The sequence below is a fragment of the Spea bombifrons genome, chromosome 3, assembly GCF_027358695.1.
Source record: "Spea bombifrons isolate aSpeBom1 chromosome 3, aSpeBom1.2.pri, whole genome shotgun sequence".
Taxonomy (NCBI): Eukaryota; Metazoa; Chordata; class Amphibia; order Anura; family Pelobatidae; genus Spea; species Spea bombifrons.
The window spans coordinates 39,059,746-39,080,454 of NC_071089.1; the positions used below are offsets into that span (position 1 = coordinate 39,059,746).

General features: G+C 40.0%; 1 protein-coding gene across 5 annotated transcripts in view; it reads left to right on the top strand.

The window, feature by feature from the left end:
* Positions 1 to 20,709, top strand: part of LAMA2 (laminin subunit alpha 2) — a 349,942-nt gene that overhangs the window by 174,584 nt on the left and 154,649 nt on the right. For all 5 annotated transcript variants that reach the window (XM_053458972.1, XM_053458973.1, XM_053458974.1 and 2 more), the window contains exons 17-18: positions 3,285 to 3,412; positions 8,311 to 8,397. In XM_053458972.1, coding sequence (XP_053314947.1) covers positions 3,285 to 3,412; positions 8,311 to 8,397 — 215 coding nt within the window. The remainder of the gene's footprint in view (positions 1 to 3,284; positions 3,413 to 8,310; positions 8,398 to 20,709) is intronic.

The window sequence follows — 20,709 nt, forward strand, 5'->3', positions numbered from 1 at the left end:
AAAAAAAAAAAAAAAATAAATATATAAATACAGTGAGATATAAACCATATACATAGTAACACCGACAGATGTGGTGCGGCGCGTATGAGGCCCATATGAACAGAAGAACAGGCATAGGGTAGAGGCTGCACCTGCTCTGAGGCGCAAGGGCAAGACAACCATTGCGCATGTAGCAGCGCTGAGAGCAAGGCAACCATTGCGCAGGTAGCAGCGCCAGGAACAGGGCACCCCCCAGCCGCGGTGCACACAAAAAAAAAAAAAAACAAAACCGGGGGGGGGGAGATATGTGTGATGTGGTGCGTGCAAGGACCATAGGAACATGCGAAGTGCGGAGGCTTTAGGGATGAGGCAACCAGTGCGCACATAATAGCACCGAAAGTGAGGTGGCCCCCAGTACACAGAATAATAAAAATAGAAGTGGTGCGTGCACAAATAAAGACAGATATGAGTTCGCGTAAGTGCGTGCGTGTAAAAAACGGAATGAGAAATAAATAGCAATAAAAACAACATGGGTAAAGAGTGTACCAGCCCCAGAATAGGAACAGTGTCCCCCCATAGCAGTAAACAAAACAAAACAGTGAATAAATGAAAAAACAAGAAACAGCGTTACCACAACGGCGGAACAGGCAATGAGCGACGAAAGTCCACTACTCCTCAATGGGGCCCAAACGGCGAGAGGCCAGCATAGCAGAGGAGTGCTCGGAAGGGTCGGGTGGAGAGCTTCGCCTCACGGAGTCAAGGCGCCGGGGTCCGCGCGGCCTGGGTAGCGGGTTGAGAGCTCGGCCAGGGAGGGCAGCAACATCCACCCAGTCAGAGATCTGGAGATCCGGCAGGGCCAAGAGGCGCAGCACCTCAGGGATGTCGTGGTGGTGCGAAATAGTCAGGGACCTGGAACCATGCCTGATAACCAAGGCAAACGGGAAACCCCAGCGGTACGGGATGCGGAGCCGCCGTAGCTCTGCTAGTAAGGGACGCAGTGCCCGCCTCGCCTGAAGCGTCAGGTCAGAGAGATCCTGGTAGAAGGAAATTGGGTGTCCTCGGAAGGACCACTCACCAACCTCCCTGGCGCGGGCCATGATGCTTTCTTTCAGGCGGAAGTCTGTTAGGTGACAAATTATGTCCCGAGGAGGGGACCCTGCGTCTCCACGAGGGCGCAGAGCGCGATGAGCCCTGTCCGCGGGCACCGGGGTGTCCAACGGGCGCCCCAGTAGACCGTTGAAGATCTCCTCCAGAAGACCGAAGACATCCTCCGACGCGTCCGCCTCAGGGACCCCCCTGATCCGCACATTCTGCCTCCGGCCGCGGTTGTCCAGGTCTTCAACCCGCCGACGCAGCTCCCTGAGGCAATGAGTGTGGCGGTCACCCAGGCGCTGTGCAGCGGCGACAGCAAGTTAATGCTGGGTCTCCGAACCGTCCAAGGCCAGGACCCGGTGCTCCAAGGCCGACAGGTCGGTACGCAGGGCCGACACCTCATCCCGGACCACCTGCTTGAGTTCGGCAATGAGGAGGGTAAAGTCCGCCTTCCACGGAGCCGAGGAGAAGAGCTGCACAACTTCTGGAGGGTGGGAAGGTGGAGGCAGACGCGAGGTGGAGGCCGATTCCTCAGCCGAGGAAGAGCTGGCGGGAGAAACAGCCACGTGGTCCTCCGAGGCCTGCGACGCCAAGTCCACCGGGGTGCCGAAATATTCGCGGAGAGAGGCCGAAGTGGACCGGCGGCGATCCCCAGCCGGTGAGGGGTCAGAGACTGTCTTTTTATTTCGTCCCATGCTGGTGTATCGGTTAGATGTCGAAGGATAGTAGGCGAGCAGCGGCGGAGCAACTAGCTCATGCGGCCATCTCTCTCGGCGGTCAGACACGCCCCCCTTGTATGTTTTTTTACGGGTGATGCTTTCCTGTAATGATTTTTCTTACAGTGTAAAAAGCAGGTATCGAAACTAATGGTAAAAATCATCACATAATTTTTGCTATTCTCTATAAAACCCAATTGTACCCATGTGGAAAAAGTAATGTTGCTTTGTCGTCTTGAGCTTTTTGGTGGTATGATTCCGTGGAAATAAAAGATCTGTAGTGCGGTTTCTAACAAGCTAATAAATGTTAAAAGGGAATATGGGCACCTGAGTCATCAGATGTAGCACAGGGAAATATGTAATTGACAACACTGATATCAAAGGTTTTTTATTATTGTACTCTGTTCAGTATTTTTATGTTTCATATAATTAACTGTCTTTTTTCTCTGTAAGGCTTGAATAAATTTTAGGGTATGTCATTTTCTCATGTAGAACTTATGTTACTCCTGCCTTTACTTTCAAATGGAACTGAAAATTTGATAAAATATGTTTTTGACGAAAGATAAAAGTCAAGATTCCCCAATACGCCACTGTCTTTTCATGAAACTAATTTACAATGTGCATCTGGTTATAACTTGGAAAGTTATTTAATCCATAAGTCTGCCTCACAGGAAGGATTTTGTTATAATCATTGTTAATAAAACATGGCTGTCTCTATAATGATACCTTCCTTTTCGTCAGCGAGAGGAAATTGTCTCTGACATATATTACTCTAATCACCTTGCTACTGTTCCTAATTAAAAAAAAGATTTTTCTTCATTGTAAACCAAACAGAAATAACATTTGTTGAACCACAATAAATAGTTGTAAGGGAAGTCTCTTTGGTATAGCATGTTATTGTAATAAATACAGAATGAGTACAGTACACTAGGCATTGGTGTCCAATCTGACAACGACCACAGTGAGACAATGTTACAGATTCTATCTTGGCTCTAAACTCAAGACTAAACAAATACCTAGTTTAAAGTCAATATATGACCCCACTTATCTAATGTATTAGTTTTTTTGGTTTGTCAATTTAGTTTTGTCAAGCCTTTTAAATTTTCTGTACTGTACTTATTTGTTGGTGCTATATAAAGAAAAGGTAATAATACATACATTGCATTTATTTAAAGTTTATAGCACCAGGACATTGCATAGCTCTGTTACAATAGTGAAGAATAAAAATACTTAATAAAGTAAAAATATTGTACTTTATTCATGTACACATAGGTTTTCATGAGTTAATTTATTTTACAGAAAGAAAAAATATATACTTTCAATATGTTAATACACCATATACACTCAGAACTATTTGCTTTCCATATTCAGATGTTGCAACATCAGACTGATCTCCCAAAAAGTTCCTCCTTTTTTACTTGTGGATTCATTGATGGCTGTGAAATATATAGCTGTACCAGATTCTCATTTAATGCTCAAATGTCTGTTACTCTGCAGAATTGTAAGCACAATACCTATGGCAGATTCTGTGATTATTGCCTTCCGGGTTTTTATGGAAATCCAACAGATGGCACTGCTGATGACTGCCAGCCCTGCGCATGTCCATTGACCTTAGAATCAAATAAGTAAGTATATTTAAATATCGTTGCAGTTTTTGTGGCAGTTGAAAACACTCAATCCTGATTGAGCATTTAAATGTCCTGATTTTAAGTTTTTATTTGGTAATTAACAAAATCTGTAAGATAAAATAAGAAAGAAATATACAAAATGTCAAATATTAAAGAGGCTTTGCAAAAAGGTAGGCTATAAAGTTGTAATCTGGTCTTGAGTTCCAAGGTTCTATAAGTTTTGGACCCCCACTGACCTCTTCTGCTTGTGTCCTAGCATTTACTCCAACTATGACCTATCCATTCGCTAAACTTGGAAAAGCATTAGAAAGAGTCAATCCCACTGAGCAATTCCTGAAAGACGGGCCACATATTACATTTATTTATAGAAACATTGATTTTGACAGCAGCTTAACACAATTCAGCCCTCACTTAAATAAATAATGAAGCTGGTGTTAACCTAATATTCAACTCAACATTTTTATTGCTAAATTCACAAAAGTGCAGAAAAGAGAGCTCTATGTTATAAGAGGTACCGAGCTGTAATACAGTCCCCTTTAGCCCTTGAGGTGCAAGAGAATGTGCAATGGGCTTAATGCAGTAGGCCTAGCGGTTAACAACACTGAGGTGTACAAAGGAACAGAGCTGGGCCAGGGATAACTAAGCAGCTCTGGCACGTTTTTACAACCGCTAAATGATATATGTAGGGTTACATGTTACGCTTTAATACGCTGTTTTGTGTACAATACATACCGAATGGAACTGCATAGAACATCCAAGAAGAGTCACAATGTACATTATTTAAGTTCTCTAGACTTCTGACTGCCTATATGTTGACTAGCAACTAACAGCCAAAAACAAATACATCTGGTAAAGAATTTTTAAATCAGAACAGTCCACGGATCACTTGTCCTTTTGCCTTTTTGCCAGCCTTCCACATCCACATCTAGCAATCGTATTTTGGTGACTGTTACCTATTAAAAATGATGAAAACACATAAAAAAGATCAAAGGTCGAGATAAATCTTGTCAAAAGAGAAAATGCATAAAGGGAAATACTTACATATTTATAAAATCAACGCACTACACAGCCATGAAGGGAATATGGTATGAAAGTAAAAAGCATTTTTATTTGGTCTTATCTGGTGCCAAATATTCCCTTTGCTGTTTGTTTTACAGCAGACTGTACACATTTCATGGGCAAAAATCATTTTAAAATGGTTTTTGTAGCTAATGATTTTTTCTTCCTAATTCACTTACCCAAACAAAATGACTAAACTAGCACATTATGAATAATGAATGGAACAGGAAATGCTATCCAGCTAAAGCAAACATTTATTTTTCATTATTGCTCCTGTCAAACATAAATGGATGGATTTAAATCCTAGGCGTTTCTGAATGGGTGTGCTGACCTCCTTAATCATCTGTATGATCCTTACAAATACTGCAAAGACACCAAATTAAAAGGGTTTTTTTGCACCTACACTAAACCAAAACATTGTAGCCAATAAAATAGTCACTGGAGTAGTCAATGCCTTTTTCATATTTTTTTCAGATAGCCTTTTATCATATTTGTTCAAAAACTCACAAAAAGACACAAAATATTTTGCAAAGGTAAAATTTAGAATGTATTTAGTGATTTGTGTTGCACAATTTTGATGTGCAAGTGTTGATGGAAAAATAGCCAGATACATTGTCTATGTCACATATATTGGCAAGACTATTCCTTAGGCAATAGAGGTGCCTTCTTCTCTGCCACTATGGTTTTTAGAATACGTGGAACACAACCCCACAAATGCCTGTATGGTATCCCTGACAAACAGTCACATTATGCTGGTGACTACAGAAATGGCAAAGCATTAGGCCATGATATTCACCTCCTGTGGTACAGCCACATTATGTACGATCTCCAGTTTTCTAAAATGTATGTACGTCCCATACCCAAATTGGCCAAAGGTGGTTACAGACAATGATTTGTGCTTAGTTATCATTTCACATTGTTCAGGTGATGGCCTTCCTCATAAACAGTAGTTAGGGTAGTTCCTGATCTGTTGCTAATAACACAAAAAGCAGAGGTTTATCACCTTAAAGGAACCCAATACACACCACACTCCTCCAACCATATTTGAGTCTCATTAATTACAAACCGATCTGAAGAGGAACTTACAAAGCTAAGGTAGCAGGCAGTTACATCCCAATTGCAGAAGATAAAAATAGAAAAAGGAACTCTCAAGCACACACTTTGGTGCTTGATTGGCAACATACATTATAATGCATATAAATCATTGAAATTTCTTGTGATGCTCCTTACTTGTTGAGCTATACATTATGCAAGGCCAGCTCAGTGTTTCTTCTTGTAGAACAGGTCTTGTCCTTTGCATAGTAAGCTAAGAAAGTTAAGACTGAAATGTTCTTGCCTGCTCTCGCTTAAGTTAAAACAAGATAGCTGTCAAATTTTACTAACCTTAAAAAGGTTAAATAAAGTGATTTGGTGGAGTCATTTAATTACTCATAAAAGTGGGCATGCAAAAAGAACCCTCTCTTTGTTATATTTTTCTATCCCTATATAAATGTATGCATTTTTTAAAATACAATATTAATGATATTATCCTCTAAGCAAAATAATCAGGAATGCTGTCCCTCACGAAAAATCACTGCAGTTTTTTCTGAAGTAATACTGCAGTTTTTTGGACATGAAAAAACTGCAATATTGCACTTTTACTGCAGTATTACTGCACATTTACTGCAGTTTTACTGCATTTGTACTTCACTGTACTGCCGTTTTACTGCAGCTATTTTTGTAGGAAGCACAAATGCAATAAAGCTGCAGTACATTGAAGTACAACTGTAGGTTTGCAATATAAAAACAGTGCAGTAAATGCAAATTTTTTGCACATTTCTATGCAAAATGTATATTATAACTTTTTCTGTATAACTATATATATATATATATATATATATATATATATATATACACATTCTAAATACATATACATGTAGTTGCCCCCCCCCTTGCAGCTAGAACAGCTTCCGCTCTTCTAGGAATGCTTTCCACAAGATTTGACAGTGCTTCTGTGAGAATTTTTGTCCATTTGTTCAGTAGAGCATTTGTAAGGTCAGGCACTGCTGTTGGATAAGAACAATCATCAATCAACTGCCTATCAATCTCTGTGGCAGTTTATCCCAAAGGTGTTTAAGATTTAGGTCAGGGCTCTGTGTGGTCCAGTCAAGTTCTTCCACACCAAACTCATCCAACCATGTCTTTATGGACCTTGCTTTATGCACTGGGGCACAGTCATGCTGGAATAGAAAATGGTCTTCCCCAAACTGTTCCCAACAAAGTTTGAAGCATAGCATTGTCCAAAAATGTCTTGGTATGCATTAAGATTTCCCTTCAGTGAAAGTAAGGTGCCTAGCCCAACCCCTGAAAAACACCCCCATACCATTATCCATCCTCTACCAAACTTTACAGTTGGCACAATGCAATCAGGCAGGTAACATTCTCCTGGCATCTGCTAAACCCAGACTGCCAAGCCTAATTTCTCACTCCACAGAACACGTGTCCACTGCTCCAGAGTCCAGTGGTGGTGTGCTTTACACCATTCGATCTGATGCTTAGGATTGCACTTGGTGATGTGAAGCTTACATGCAGCTGCTCGGCCATGAAAACCCATGAGTGCTTAATCCTGGAGCCTAAGCCTATTACCTCTGTCCAAACCTCTTAAATAAAGACATACACCAATATGTGTGTAGGGCATTGGCCACAGCTTTATTGCCCCAGCATTAACAACCAACACAAACATTAACCAACAACACACCAGCTGGGTGGTTTGTAGGGAACCTGTCCAGGGAGGATCCAGGCAGAAAAAGGTAGAACCCCACTCACACCCCCTTTATATACCCTTAAAACCCTGAAACAATGTTGCAGGCACCAATCACTAAACCACTGACATCCTTTAAACCGGCCCAGGCGAGCAGTCATAGCTCCCTTTCCCTAACCATGGGGCCCTTTCCATGGAGTTCCTGCCGCAGTTTTTGTGCTGAGAAAAGTATGGCACTCTTTAGCTATGGACGTGCCATGCGCTTTAGCACTCTGTGACCCCACTGTGTGACTTTATGTGGTCTTCTGCTGTTCCTAAATGCTTCCACTTTCCAATAATACCACTTACAGTTGACCGTAGAATATCTAGCAGGGATTACGTTTCACAAACTGGTTTATTGCAAAGGTGGCATCCTATCAAAGTACCAGGCTTGAATTCACTGAGATTTTCAGAACAAATGTTTATAAATCCAGACTACATGGCTTGGTGCTTGATACGCCGCTGACATTGGGTTGGTTTGAAACACCTGAATTCAATGATTAAGAGGTGTGTCCCAATACTTATGTTGATATAGTTTATGCATATATATATTTAGAGAGAAAAAAATCAAGAATAGTACTTTTATATTTGAGTGGTTTAAATATACATTTATATGTAATTATTGAACCAGGCATTTGGTTAGGAATATAACACAAGTCAGTTAACTGTTACTCCCTTTCACTGAGACTTTGACCACATAATGTATTTTAACACAGAATATATTTGGGTTATAGACTCCAGGGCACAGACAAGCAGCTGTACATTCCGGCTCATTCACTAGTGAGCAGGATTTCTGACAGTAAGCCCCATCACAACATGCCATTGGGATGCTGCCATTCACTGTACTATATCCAGTGTCGGCAGAAATAGTAGAGCCATTCCAGTGACGATTGGCTGGAGCCAAAGCTAAATGTGTGTGTGTGTGAGGCTGGAAGAGCATTCCTAATTCACTGTGTTTTCGGAGTAATGTTAACTAAAGGGACGAGGCAATAATGTTTTTAACTTTGTTTTTATTCTTCTTTCTTCCAAATCTTATCCAATGCCAACAACCACAAAGCTTTAGCCCTACATGTCACCTGGACACAAATCGTAGTTTGGTGTGTGATTCCTGCCCTCCTGGATATGCAGGGCAGCGATGTGAGAGGTAAGACATCATGTAGTCCCTTTAATTTCTTAAAATTTTCTGAAATCTTTTTTCTTTTCAAACGTCATATTGTATAAGCTATGTAATACCAGATGCACATTGATATTGCCTTCAAATGTATTATTTTTATTTTATTTTTTTGCATTTGTTTAGCTTTGGGGAAATTAAAATTAGTAATTTTTCTAATAAACAGCCCTGGCTGAAGCACTATTAGTTTTAAAAATTAATTCGTTCTAAAGTCATTATTCTTGTGATGTATTTCCTCATTTAAAAAGCATCATGGGGCAGGTTTATTGCACATACTAAAAATTGCATAACTATATATTCAGTTTATTAACCCCTTAATGACAAAGCCCGTACATGTACGGGCTCAAAATGCATTGTTTTCAATGGGTTTAGGGACCGCCCATTGTCCTTAAGGGGTTAAAAAATATATAGTTTAAAAGCATTTAATGTGTTTTTGTTGTTATTATGTTACACCTCCTTGTGAAAATGAACTTTTTCTACATGTTTATTGAGTGGATATATTGGAGCTTCAAGAAAATGGAAATGTCATATAGTTTAAACATTTCAGTGACTTATAAACTTACCTATGTAAGAAACAACATTTTCTCTTAAAGAAAGTTCTCCTTTAATGATGTAATTGACAGCAACTGTAGCTTATAAAAATAACTGGATTGCTTGCCATGATTTCCCTTATAGAAACATTAATAGATAACTAATTATGACTCCATACCAACATTTAAATTCGCCAAAGGGACAATGTGATTTTCGGAGATGTGGTTAAAGGAGTAAGCTTACCAAATGTTTTGTATGTAACCTATGGTTATTGATATAATGGAATAACTCACATAAAAACACATCTTTAAGTATTATGGTCCTATTGAAAGGCTAGTACATCAAATCCTTTACATGCCTGATTGGGAAGTCACATCACTGGCTCTGCATTGACTACTTTAAATAAATAATATGATAGTCTGTTCCAAAGAGTATTTATGGAATAAGACACTATGTATATATCATGTTTCACTAGCATTTTCAAGAAGTGTTCAGCAGGTATTTAATAAAATATCATACCTAAAAAGTGTTCAATTGTAGTGTACAGCTATATGGGTAAAATATGTTTTGTAAAACATTATATATATATATATATATATATATATATATACAGAAAAAATACAAGAATGGAAGCATACCATAGTGGCTATATAGTGTGATGGAATCCTCAATATTTATGCCTCAGATAGGTGTTTTTAAATAGTATGTGTTGAGTTTACACTGATTCCTTGCTTTGTTTTTATTTATGCACACACATATACTGTGAATATTTTTATATATATATTTTCTTTTATAAACCGTATATATATATATATATATATATATATATATATATATATGCTATTCACCGTCATTATTACAGATTTATAATACTCTTTATAATTGGTTATTTTATATGTAGCCACCTTTGCAAAGTTTCAGTAAGTGACAGGTCTACACTAACTTTTTAGTCGTCCACTCCCACCCCTTTCATGTCTATCACAGGCCAACCCTGCCTCCACCCACAAAAAGTCATGCCTCACCAACTCAGGCCCACCAATCCCTTCTCCCATGGAGAGAAAGATTGGCCATCTGGCAAACCAGGCAAATGCTTGGCACGACAGTTTTGCTGTGCATTTACCTTTCCTGCAGCTCAAATCCTGGGGCCACCAACTGGTTACATATGGCCAGACAATGAACATGAGAGCATAGTATCCAGCGTATCCGGCTGGCGGATGCATGCTGTGCTCTTAAGCCACTATGGTGCGGCATGTTCATGATTTTACATAAAGTACCAGGGCCGATTCTCAACCGCAGACTTGCTGTAATTAATAAGTCACCAGAATCAGGAATCTGCACTCACTCCCCACAGGAACTCAGGTGCTTAGCTGTGCCAGGAAGGGCCAGCTCCCCAGTAAATCAAAATAGAAAAAGGCTCCAGGCACTCAAGGGTTCCATCAGGCAGATTTATTGAAAGAGACGAACAACAACGTTTCGACCTCACGATGAGGTCTTTATCAAGTTAACCACACAAATAAAAAGTAAAAGTTTAAATAGCACATATCAATAAATCTTAATCTTAATATATTTCTTTATTTTGTCACTGGTTTCTTTTAACATCTGCAAGTATCATTTATTTATTATGCGATGTATACTTTTGAATATTTACTTATGTTAATACATGATTATCAATTATACTACACATGGTGTTAGATTAGATCAGTCTTTTGATTGGCTATCCATTTATTGATATGTGCTATTTAAACTTTTACTTTTTATTTGTGCGGTTAACTTGATAAAGACCTCATCGTGAGGTTGAAACGTTGTTGTTCGTCTCTTTCAATAAATCTGCCTGATGGAACCCTTGAGTGCCTGGAGCCTTTTTCTATTTTGCTGTAATTAATGGCCTAATGGCCAAAGACTGTTTAAGACACCTATAGATTCTATTTCCTTCAGGCTTCATTTGGAGGGGCAGAAGTAGACCAAGATGTAGCATGATACGTACCAAGCAGATCCATGTACAAATTAAGTGAAAAGTAGACATAACAGTATCGGGATTGATGGAACTAGAAGCAACTCCCACTCAGAGACAGCACCAAGGGCATGGTAATCCACCTGTGTGCATGTAGTGCCGCAAACTGAGGCCTGGCTGTGGTTGAGCCTTAACTACTTCATGCTGCTTTAGAACCACCTTTGTAAAAGATAAATTTGATTTCATGAATTAACTGTTAGTAAAAGCATAATTCCCCATTCTATTGCATGTTTTCAGCACTAACTGTTTAACGTGACATTTGTTTACCTTTTAACAAGAACCTCGAGAAATATCCTATGCATGTGCCACAGCAAATTTGCAGAAAGAAATGTTATTAAACTCTGCAGCATTTTGGAGTACTTCTATATTCTGCTATAATGGCAAGAGAAAACTATTACAAAATGGGTCTTCTAAACCAATACATGAATATTTCATAGCCTTCGAACAGTAATGTTCAAGAAAACTAAATAGTGCATCACACGAGGACAATAACTATTTTATTCATTTTTATTTGTGCTGGATTTAAGTTAAGTTTGTGTCAGATGCTCTGCTTTGGAGTAATCTTGTGAACCGTGCTGCTCTTAGAGTCAGTCACCTGTCCTTACATATCAACCCGCCTGTTCTTCTTCCTGTTACTGTATTCTATTTCTGTCAGTCTTTTCCTGTCTGCTTCAGCAATCACCATACTCTCAGGAAGGCGGTCTGCTGTGATCTTAACGATTTTGCAAGCCAATCATGTCAGAAACATCTAGGGTTTAGTTTCTTTAATTTAGAGTGATTGGAAGAAAAAATAAATGTGTAAAAGCAGCAGCATCCTTAAAATATAATTGGATATGCAAGCAGACCTTTAGACCTGTTGCAACCAATTAGTGTAAATGACATATTTGTAATTAGCAAAATGTGTTTTCTTATGTTTTATATTAAAGGGAAACTCCTACCAATTTAGAAATTATTCTGTTTTCTGCTTCAAAGCAATCTTAGTTTTCATGTGACGTTTTTTGACTGCTACATATCTGTTACCAATCAACTTGGAAGCCTGGCTCCTTATCATAGTGCCTTGTGGCAATACTGTAGAACGTCTTAGTCTTAATCATCAAAATAGGCTCACTGACTTTGAATACATAGAAGAATTATGAATAGTAAAGAATATTGTGGTGTTTCAGCAAGTCACTCAACGAATTACATAGCTGTCAACAATGGCCACCTACAGATAAATGAACGTTTATTCGGACAAAACACAATAAAAACATTTTTCATCACAGATTGCACCAGCAGAGTAATCTATAACTAGTGATAAGAGGTAGCCTATGAAATAATATTGATTTTATGCAGCAAGCGTGAAACAACAGTGCGCAAAACCTATTAATTAACAGTACAAAAAATAGTTCTGACAACACTTGGAGCCGTCTTTGTGAGCTGAACCAATTACTCTGTACGCCACTTATTTTTCAACTGCAATATTGTACATTGTATGTTTCTACTTCTTTTTTTTGGATCCGATCCTAAAGATGGTCCTTGTTAAATATAATATATATATATATAGATATATATTCTTTTTTTGTCTATTGTGCGGGTGGAGGTTGTAATTTTTATAAGTTTCAGCCAAAAACTGTTCAGCCAAAAACAGCCTCCCTGTTCAATTAGTTAAATGTCCGTACAAGCGACTTTATTGGTCGCTCGTACCGACATTTAACCCGGCACAGACTAACTAATTGAACAGGGAGGGAGACCAGTGGCATCGGTCTCCCTCCCTGTTCAATTAGTTAAAGACCAGTGGCATCGGCAGGGCAAGTTGCAGCATTGGGGTTTTAAAACCTCAATGCTGCAACTTACCCTGCCGATGCCACTGGTCTCCCTCCCTGTTCAATTAGTTTCATGTCCATACGAGCGACTTTATTGTTCGCTCGTACGGACATTTACCGTATTTGCTCGATTATAAGACGAGGTTTTTTCCAGAGCAAATGCTCTGAAAAATACCCCTCGTCTTATAATCGAGGTCGTCTTCTAAGCAGACCTCATTCTGCTTCGGCCGTGCTGCTTACCGGGCTTTGATCGCGAGCAGCGTCTCTGCTATTAGCAGCAGGAAACAGGAAGCAAGCAAAGTCCTCACATAACTCTACCTCCCCCCTCCTTCCTCTGGGGGCGGGGCCAGAGAAGTTGCTCGCACAGCCGGGCCCCTGCAGAAGTCTGCGAGTGGGAGATCTGCAGTTCAGGTAAGAGGGGGGGGGGGTTTGAGCGTGTGTGTGTATGTGTGATTAATGGAATGAATGAGTATTTAAATGTTCGTGAATGAGTGTGTGTGTGTGTGTGTGTGAGATAGCATGGATGTGTAAGGGGGGTGGGGGTGGGGGTGGTAGCATGGCATAGGGAGGCTGTAATCGCACTTCTAACATCCCCAGGTTCCAGCATGTACTGGCTGCCTTGGCTTGATAAGAGTGTGATTGCTGTTAGCAGTATATATATATCTCCAGAAATGCATTTTAACCCCCTATATGCTACTCAGCTCCATGAAATGCCTTTTAACCCCCTATATGCCAGAGTGGCATATAGGGGTATAAGGCATATCATGGGGCAGAGGGGCATATAGGGGGTTAAAAGGCATATCATGGGGCACAGTGGCATATAGGAGGGTATAAGACATTTCTGATATGCCTTTTAACCCCCTATATGCCCCTCTGTCCCATGATATGCCTTTTAACCCCCTATATGCCAGAGTGGCATATAGGGGTATAAGGCATATCATGGGGCAGGGGGGCATATAGGGGGTTAAAAGGCATATCATGGGGCACAGTGGCATATAGGAGGGTATAAGACATTTCTGGAGGCAGAGTGGCATATAGAGGGTTAAAAGGCACATCATGGGGCAGAGTGGCAAATAGGGGGGGGTATAAGGCATTTCTGGGGGCAGAGTGGCAAGCCTGGGGGCAGATGTGCATAACTGGGGGGGCCAGGTTGGCAAATAAAAGGAAATAAAAAATATATTTTTCTCAATCATAGCTTTTATTAAATATGAAAATTAGTTTACATGAATTAATATTTACTGGTAAAACTTTTTTCCTATAGGGTAGTCTTATATTCAGGCTTTTTTTCCTAAATTAATATTCAGATTTTGGTGGGTCGTCTTATAATCAGGGTCGTCTTATAATCGAGCAAATACGGTAATTAATTGAACAGGGAGGGAGACCAGTGGGATGTGCCGGGTAAGTTGTAGCATTGGGGTTTTAAAAGTCCAATGCTGCAACTTACCCGGCACATCCCACTGGTCTCCCTGTTCTATCAGTTAAATGTCCGTACGAACGACTTTATTGGTTGCTCATACGGACATTTAACTGATAGAACAGGGAGACCAGTGCGATGTGCCGGGTAAGTTACAGCATCAGGAGCCTAAAAGTCTGTACGAGCGACCAACAGAGTCGCTCGTACAGACCTTTAAAATCCCAATGCTGCAACTTACCCGGCAGATCCCACTGGTCTCCCTGTTCGATCAGTTAATAAATGATAGAACAGGGAGACCAGCGGGATCTGCCGAACAATTACGGCACCAGGAGTATAACAGTCTGTACGAGCGACCCTATTGGTCGCCAGCAGGGGGCTCGTCTGCCATCAACCAATGGCAGACGAGCCCCCTGCTGACGACCAATAGAGTTGCTCATACGGACATTTAAACTCCTGGCGCCAGAGCGGCTTTAACCCCGTTTTAACCCCTTAACCGGGGAAAACGAAGAAAACCTGAGCACGAAGAATGTCCGCGAATATTCGCCCGAAGAGAAGACAGGACCAGGCGAATATTCGCGGAATACGAAGTTTTTTTTTTTGCCGAAGACGAGCACGAAGACGAACACGAAGAGCCCCCTGGTGCCCAAGTCTAGTTCTAACCTGAAGCTCTAAAAATTAAAGTTGCGTGACCTTGCAAACACATTGCAGTGAATCTGGGGATTGTTAGCATGCACTGATATGTGGTCTCAGTCGAGTGTGTTCAGTAAACCCTTAACTCAACTGACCACTAGACTTTTAAATATATAGACCCTATTATCTAAGGACAGAATCCTTAACCCTTCTAGTCCCAGAGTGGTATGGAGCTCATAGCAAGCCTATGTGTTGCTCACCACGTTGACATGCAAAGGCTTAAAAAGACATACAGATGCAGCCTTGGAGTACATTATCTTAAATGTAAACAATAGTACTTACATTTGATTTTGTTGTGTATTTTATATTTTATTAAAACATATTTTTCATGGGTTATAGAATGAAACACTGCATTTTAAAGACGCACATCACATCTGATGTTTCAACTGACTTTTACAATAATATATTCCGCTGCACAACTGAGAATTGATTGTAGAATCATTACAGTAGTACTATGCTAATGATTTTGTTACTGGCTTTCTTTATGCGTGCAGCTATAGTTATACTCCTTAGGTTGTTCAGTAAGAACTCTTTACAAAGAATAAACATGAACTTACTTTGATGCTGGCACATAGGACTTAATTACACCAAAGTTGAAAAGTCTACTGAAAATCCTGAAGGTCTTCTAGGAACCCCATATAACACAAACTTAGAATTTTGCTTCTCTGAATTTTTAGAGGTTTTACACCAGTATAACCACATGTGTATTTAAGATATGTAGTGCAGACGGAGATGTTAAATAGTACAGCAGGTTTATTCATATTTTTTATTTTAATTAACTACAGTCATCCTCAACCAGATTTATTACGACTTGATGGGATTTATATATAGTACTGTCACCAGAGATATGTTTACTGTCTCCGCAGCCCTAAGCCTGACTTAGAGCAACGTCCCCTCTACAGTCAGCATCTTCCCTGCATTAAAAGGTGTGCTGTGCCTTTAAGACACAGTGCTGGGATATTACAACATATCCCAGAATTCTGTCTTTTAAAGACGCACATCACCTTCTAATGCAGTCTATGAATGCTGTGCTGAGTCAGCTTAGTGTAAATGGGCCAGTTGGGGAGACCAAACGTCTCTGGTGGTAGTAGTAATTTATAAAAAGGAGAATGGTAAACTGCTTATATGATTGGCACCTAAATATATAGAAAAAACTAACATTTATATATATAATATAACCTTAACCTATAACTTGTTGGAATCATATAAACATAACATTTAACAATGTCCCTGGACAAAAAAAAGGAAAAAAACAAATAAAAAAGACAGTAATACATTATATGTATGCTTTTGTTAGAGGTTTTGTCATATTAAATAATCCATAAATATTCTAACACACTAACTAACATTCACGGCACAATTTCATAGTCAGCAAGCCATTTGCCCTCATAGCGGATGTTAAAAAATGCAGTCATTTTTTTAATTGTATTTTTTGGTTTTATTTTGAGATTTGTTCGGATCGACTTGACTCATGTTTCTTATAATAAATATATGTCACATGCCAACCGTTGCTACAGATTCGCAGTTGCCAGTCAAGTGTCATGAAATGTGAGATGTTTCTGAGTTAATTAAAATTTTGCTTTAGGCAGCCTTTGCCAAATTTTCACTGCGATATAGCACTACAGTACATTAATATTCTTACTACAGGCAAATTTATAGAGGAATAGATTTTCCAATTTATGGTGTGTATTTAACCCAGTAGATTAAGGCTTTTAGTAGACAAAGGTTGTCTGGCATCAGTGAAAAGAGCCAGCGATTTGGAGATCCAGCTAACTCACCGACCAGTGTCCAATTCCCAGTGTATATTTGCTAAATATTTTGGCTTGCAGATTAAAGGTGGATCTGAATTGAGGATATCTATAAATATAAGTGTACATGTCCAACCCATAAAAACCCACAGAAGTGGTATTAATTTATCCCTTATGAAGCGCCAACAAATTACACAGTGCTATATATTTTAAATGGGGTGGTTAAAAACATATGTAACACATACACATTAACATAATCAGACACTACAAGAGTTGAGCACCCTTCCTGAGAACTTGCCCACCCTAGCAATAATGGTGAACTTTCGAAAGGTATAGTATGGGTAAATGCTAGTATAAATGTAGTGGCATAGGAGGTGGGTTAGTGCTTGGCTCAAGAAGTAGTTTTTCAGGAAAGCTACGAGAGAGCAGAGAGAGAGATGAATTAGAAAAAACATTTTAAAGTAAAAAGGGAAGATGTTATGGCTGTAGGAGGCCAGAGGGGGAGGGAAACAAGAAGGAAGGAATGTGTGTTTAAAAGGGTAAAAAACTTTGGCGAACTCCATGCTAGGCCCTGAAGCTGAGATCTGCCCTCTATAACCCAAAATAGACAATAGAGGTAGATTCCTGCTTGGCAGTACAGTATAGCTTTTCTTGTTCCCCGGTATGATTTTCATATTATATCATCTAATACAAATTTGGGCAACTGAAGACCTTAAAATATTTATAACAGATTAAGTGATAAGAAATAGCTAAATATAGCTAGATGGATCTGAAATTACTTGCTCCAATACGTTTCACCTATGTAGGTTTCTTTTGCAAAGAACTTCTCATAGTTATGAATATTTAAGACCGGTATAAACCAATGGGCTATTTCTTTATATTTTTTTACATATATAGTGTTAGGTTTCAATTCCCTTAGATACGTGGTTGAGGGGATAGGTCATTACAAGCTTGTGACACACGCACACTTTCCGTATACACACTCTAGATTGTAAGCTCGTTTGAGACCTGTTGTCTCTGTAAGTCAATTTGTTATGTGACATACTAATTGTTATGTCCTGTCTACCCATTGTACAGCGCTACGGAATTTGATGGCGCTATATAAAACAATTAAAAATATAAAACAATAAATAATAATATATAGATAAATATACTGAAGATATGTTTACCCCACCACACATGTAAGTTTGAATATGTATATCTTTCGTTGAATCTTTTTTTTTTTTATTTAGTAGCAGTAGTGTACTGTGGCCTAGTTTTACTAGGCTTATAGCAACAGGTCCAGTGCGGCAGAAGCCCCTCTTCCATAAAAACCTAGGGCAATGCGAGTGCATTTACACTGGTATATAAGGAATGACCGATCTTGGGATGAGGTATTCCTTTCTATCAGCACCCACTAAATTGTCACTTGAGGAGAAGAGAGACCCAGTAGGGCCTGTCAGTTTGCTCCCCCTGCTGGCTGATTGCACATGTTGTGATTAGCAATACAGACTATCGAGCCATGCATGCTTATCACAATGTGATCAGTGCTAGGGACATCAGAAGGAAGAAAAAAGGGAAAAAAATATTTTTTAAAAACTGAAATATAAAATAAGCAAATAAATAAACAATATAGGGAGCCCAGTGATGTCACTGTGACATCACTGGCATCCATAAGAAAAAATAAAGATCCCCAAAGGGATCGCTATCTATGTTCTACTGAGCACAGTGCTTATAAAAAGAAACATAATAAAAAAAAATGAAAATGCCCTGTTGCCATAGCACTAGTGGTGGACATTAAGCAAATAAGTAAGGTTACATTACTTATTCATAGTAAGTGGGGAATTTTAATTTGAAGAAATTAATTTCATTTTATTAAGACTATTTGGTGGGTGGCTAGTTAGGGTTAGTCCTAGTTTATATGTTTTGTCCAGGACTTAAAATAAAAAATTACGGAGAAAAAACAAATAAAGTATGCTAGGATGTATGCTAGTTTAGTAAGTTAAGTGTCCTGGTCTTTTTGGGGGAAGTGGAAGATATCAGCATATATCCAGGCATCCAATAAGGCACATCAGGGAAACTCCTCCTCCTATATAACTGCCTGGATCCATCAAACTTCCTCTTTTCTTTGAACTGGAACCGAAGAGAACATAATTAAGTAAAAACAGTCCATATAAACAACAGATGGCAACAGCAAACTGGTCGGAATAGGCAGCATCCAGTCAGTAGACACCAGGATGACACTTTAAGCTGAAAGAAAAAATAAGACATATAAGGAAAATAAATCAAACTGCAAAATAAACAGATGATCGTACCTAAGAAAACATAATAAAAGGTACATTATAATAAACCGAAATCAATCAAGACACAACACACACACCCACTACATATCCAATATGAAATCAATAAAGACACCAAAAGAACACCAGGGTGGGAAAAACAAATTCTTTATTCAAGAAAAAATGAAAATCTTGGGAGGGGATAATGCTCGCCTCCGTGTCTTTATAAATCATGACTTTACGTCATAATTTAGTAAAATCTGGCAATTTATAAAGACACGGAGGCTCCAATTATGCTAGTTCAAAGCTGTGCAACCAATGTAGAAGAAAAATGAGTCACGGGCTTGAAATAAAATTCCCTGAACGTCGATTCCCTGGACCAATCCGCAGCTTTCAGGAGATCTTCCAACTTACAACCCAAAACCGTGCCTTTGGAAGCCATGGCACCCCTCGTGGAATGAGGACCGAAAATAGAGATATCAACACCCGCAGAGGCCAGTAACCATCTGACCCATCGAGCCAAAGTTGTCGTAGTCACGGGCAAGTGGGGCTTACGGACAGACAAAAATAATTCAGGATGTGATGGATCCCTGAAGGAAGAAGTCCTCTCCTCATACACCTTAAGACACGCCACCGGACATAGTTGAGGCTGGTGAGGAAAAGCAGGGTAGAACACAGAAGTAATAGACGTTTTGGTACGTCTAGAAATGTTAAATCTCACACCTGCAGGCGTAAAAGACCTAGCAGAAAAATCCAAAGCCCGAACATCAGAGACCCGCTTGCATGAGATCAGACAAAAAAGCATGACCAACTTCGCTGATAATTGTTTAAGAGATAAAAACGCATTATCAGGCCATTGCAATAAAAAACAAAGAACAACATTAACATCCCATAGGCCAGAATAGCGAGGCCTAGGGGGACGAGCCAATCTTATGCCCTTCAATAGACGGCATATAATCGTCTGTTTACCAACTGACACACCTCCAACACCGGTGTGACCAGCAGAAATTGCTGATCGATACACGTTAATGGTACGGTACGCCAAGCCACTGTCATACAACTCTGTCAGAAAACGTAAAATGATCGTTACAGAAGCTGAAACGGGATCCACACATTGTTCCAAGCACCAACGTTTCCATGCGTCCCAGGCATGATCGTAAGCCCGTCGTGTTCCTGGAGCCCAAGCTCCTGCCAAGAGATGCAGAGTTGATCCCGAAAACCAGGGTCTCCCGAAACCCTCCAAGCCAACAGAGGCAACTGGTCCTGCCAAGGCTTCCGGGTCTGGACGCCAGCTGAAAAAAGCGGGAAGTTGGGAATTGAGGCGAGAGGCAAACAGATCCACTTCCAACGGTCCTCAGAGGTCGGAAATCCTGACGAGGACAGTGTGAAGGAGACGCCAGTCGCCGGAATCCTTGAGATATCTCGAATTCCAAATCGGCGACCGAATTGGCTAGACCTGGAATATGCTCTGCTTGAACTGCTATATTGTGGGCTAGGCAGAACTGCCAAAACTCTGTTGCCAGATGAGAAAGATCCTGTGACCTCGTGCCACCCAGATGATTTATGTATCTCACCGCCGATACATTGTCTAGCCGCAGAAGTACGGAGCAATTGGACCATTTCGTAAGAAACTTCTGACAGCGAAAGAGCTTGCTAACAGCTCCAGACAATTTATATGGAGTCCTTTCTCCGACTGCGACCATTTGCCGCCTGTGGAGGAACGACCGCATCGTGCACCCCATCCTGTGAGGCAGGCATCGGACTCTATGACTAGATCCGGGGTAGTGCCGAAAATCGATCTCCCATTCCAGGCGTTTATATGGTGGAGCCA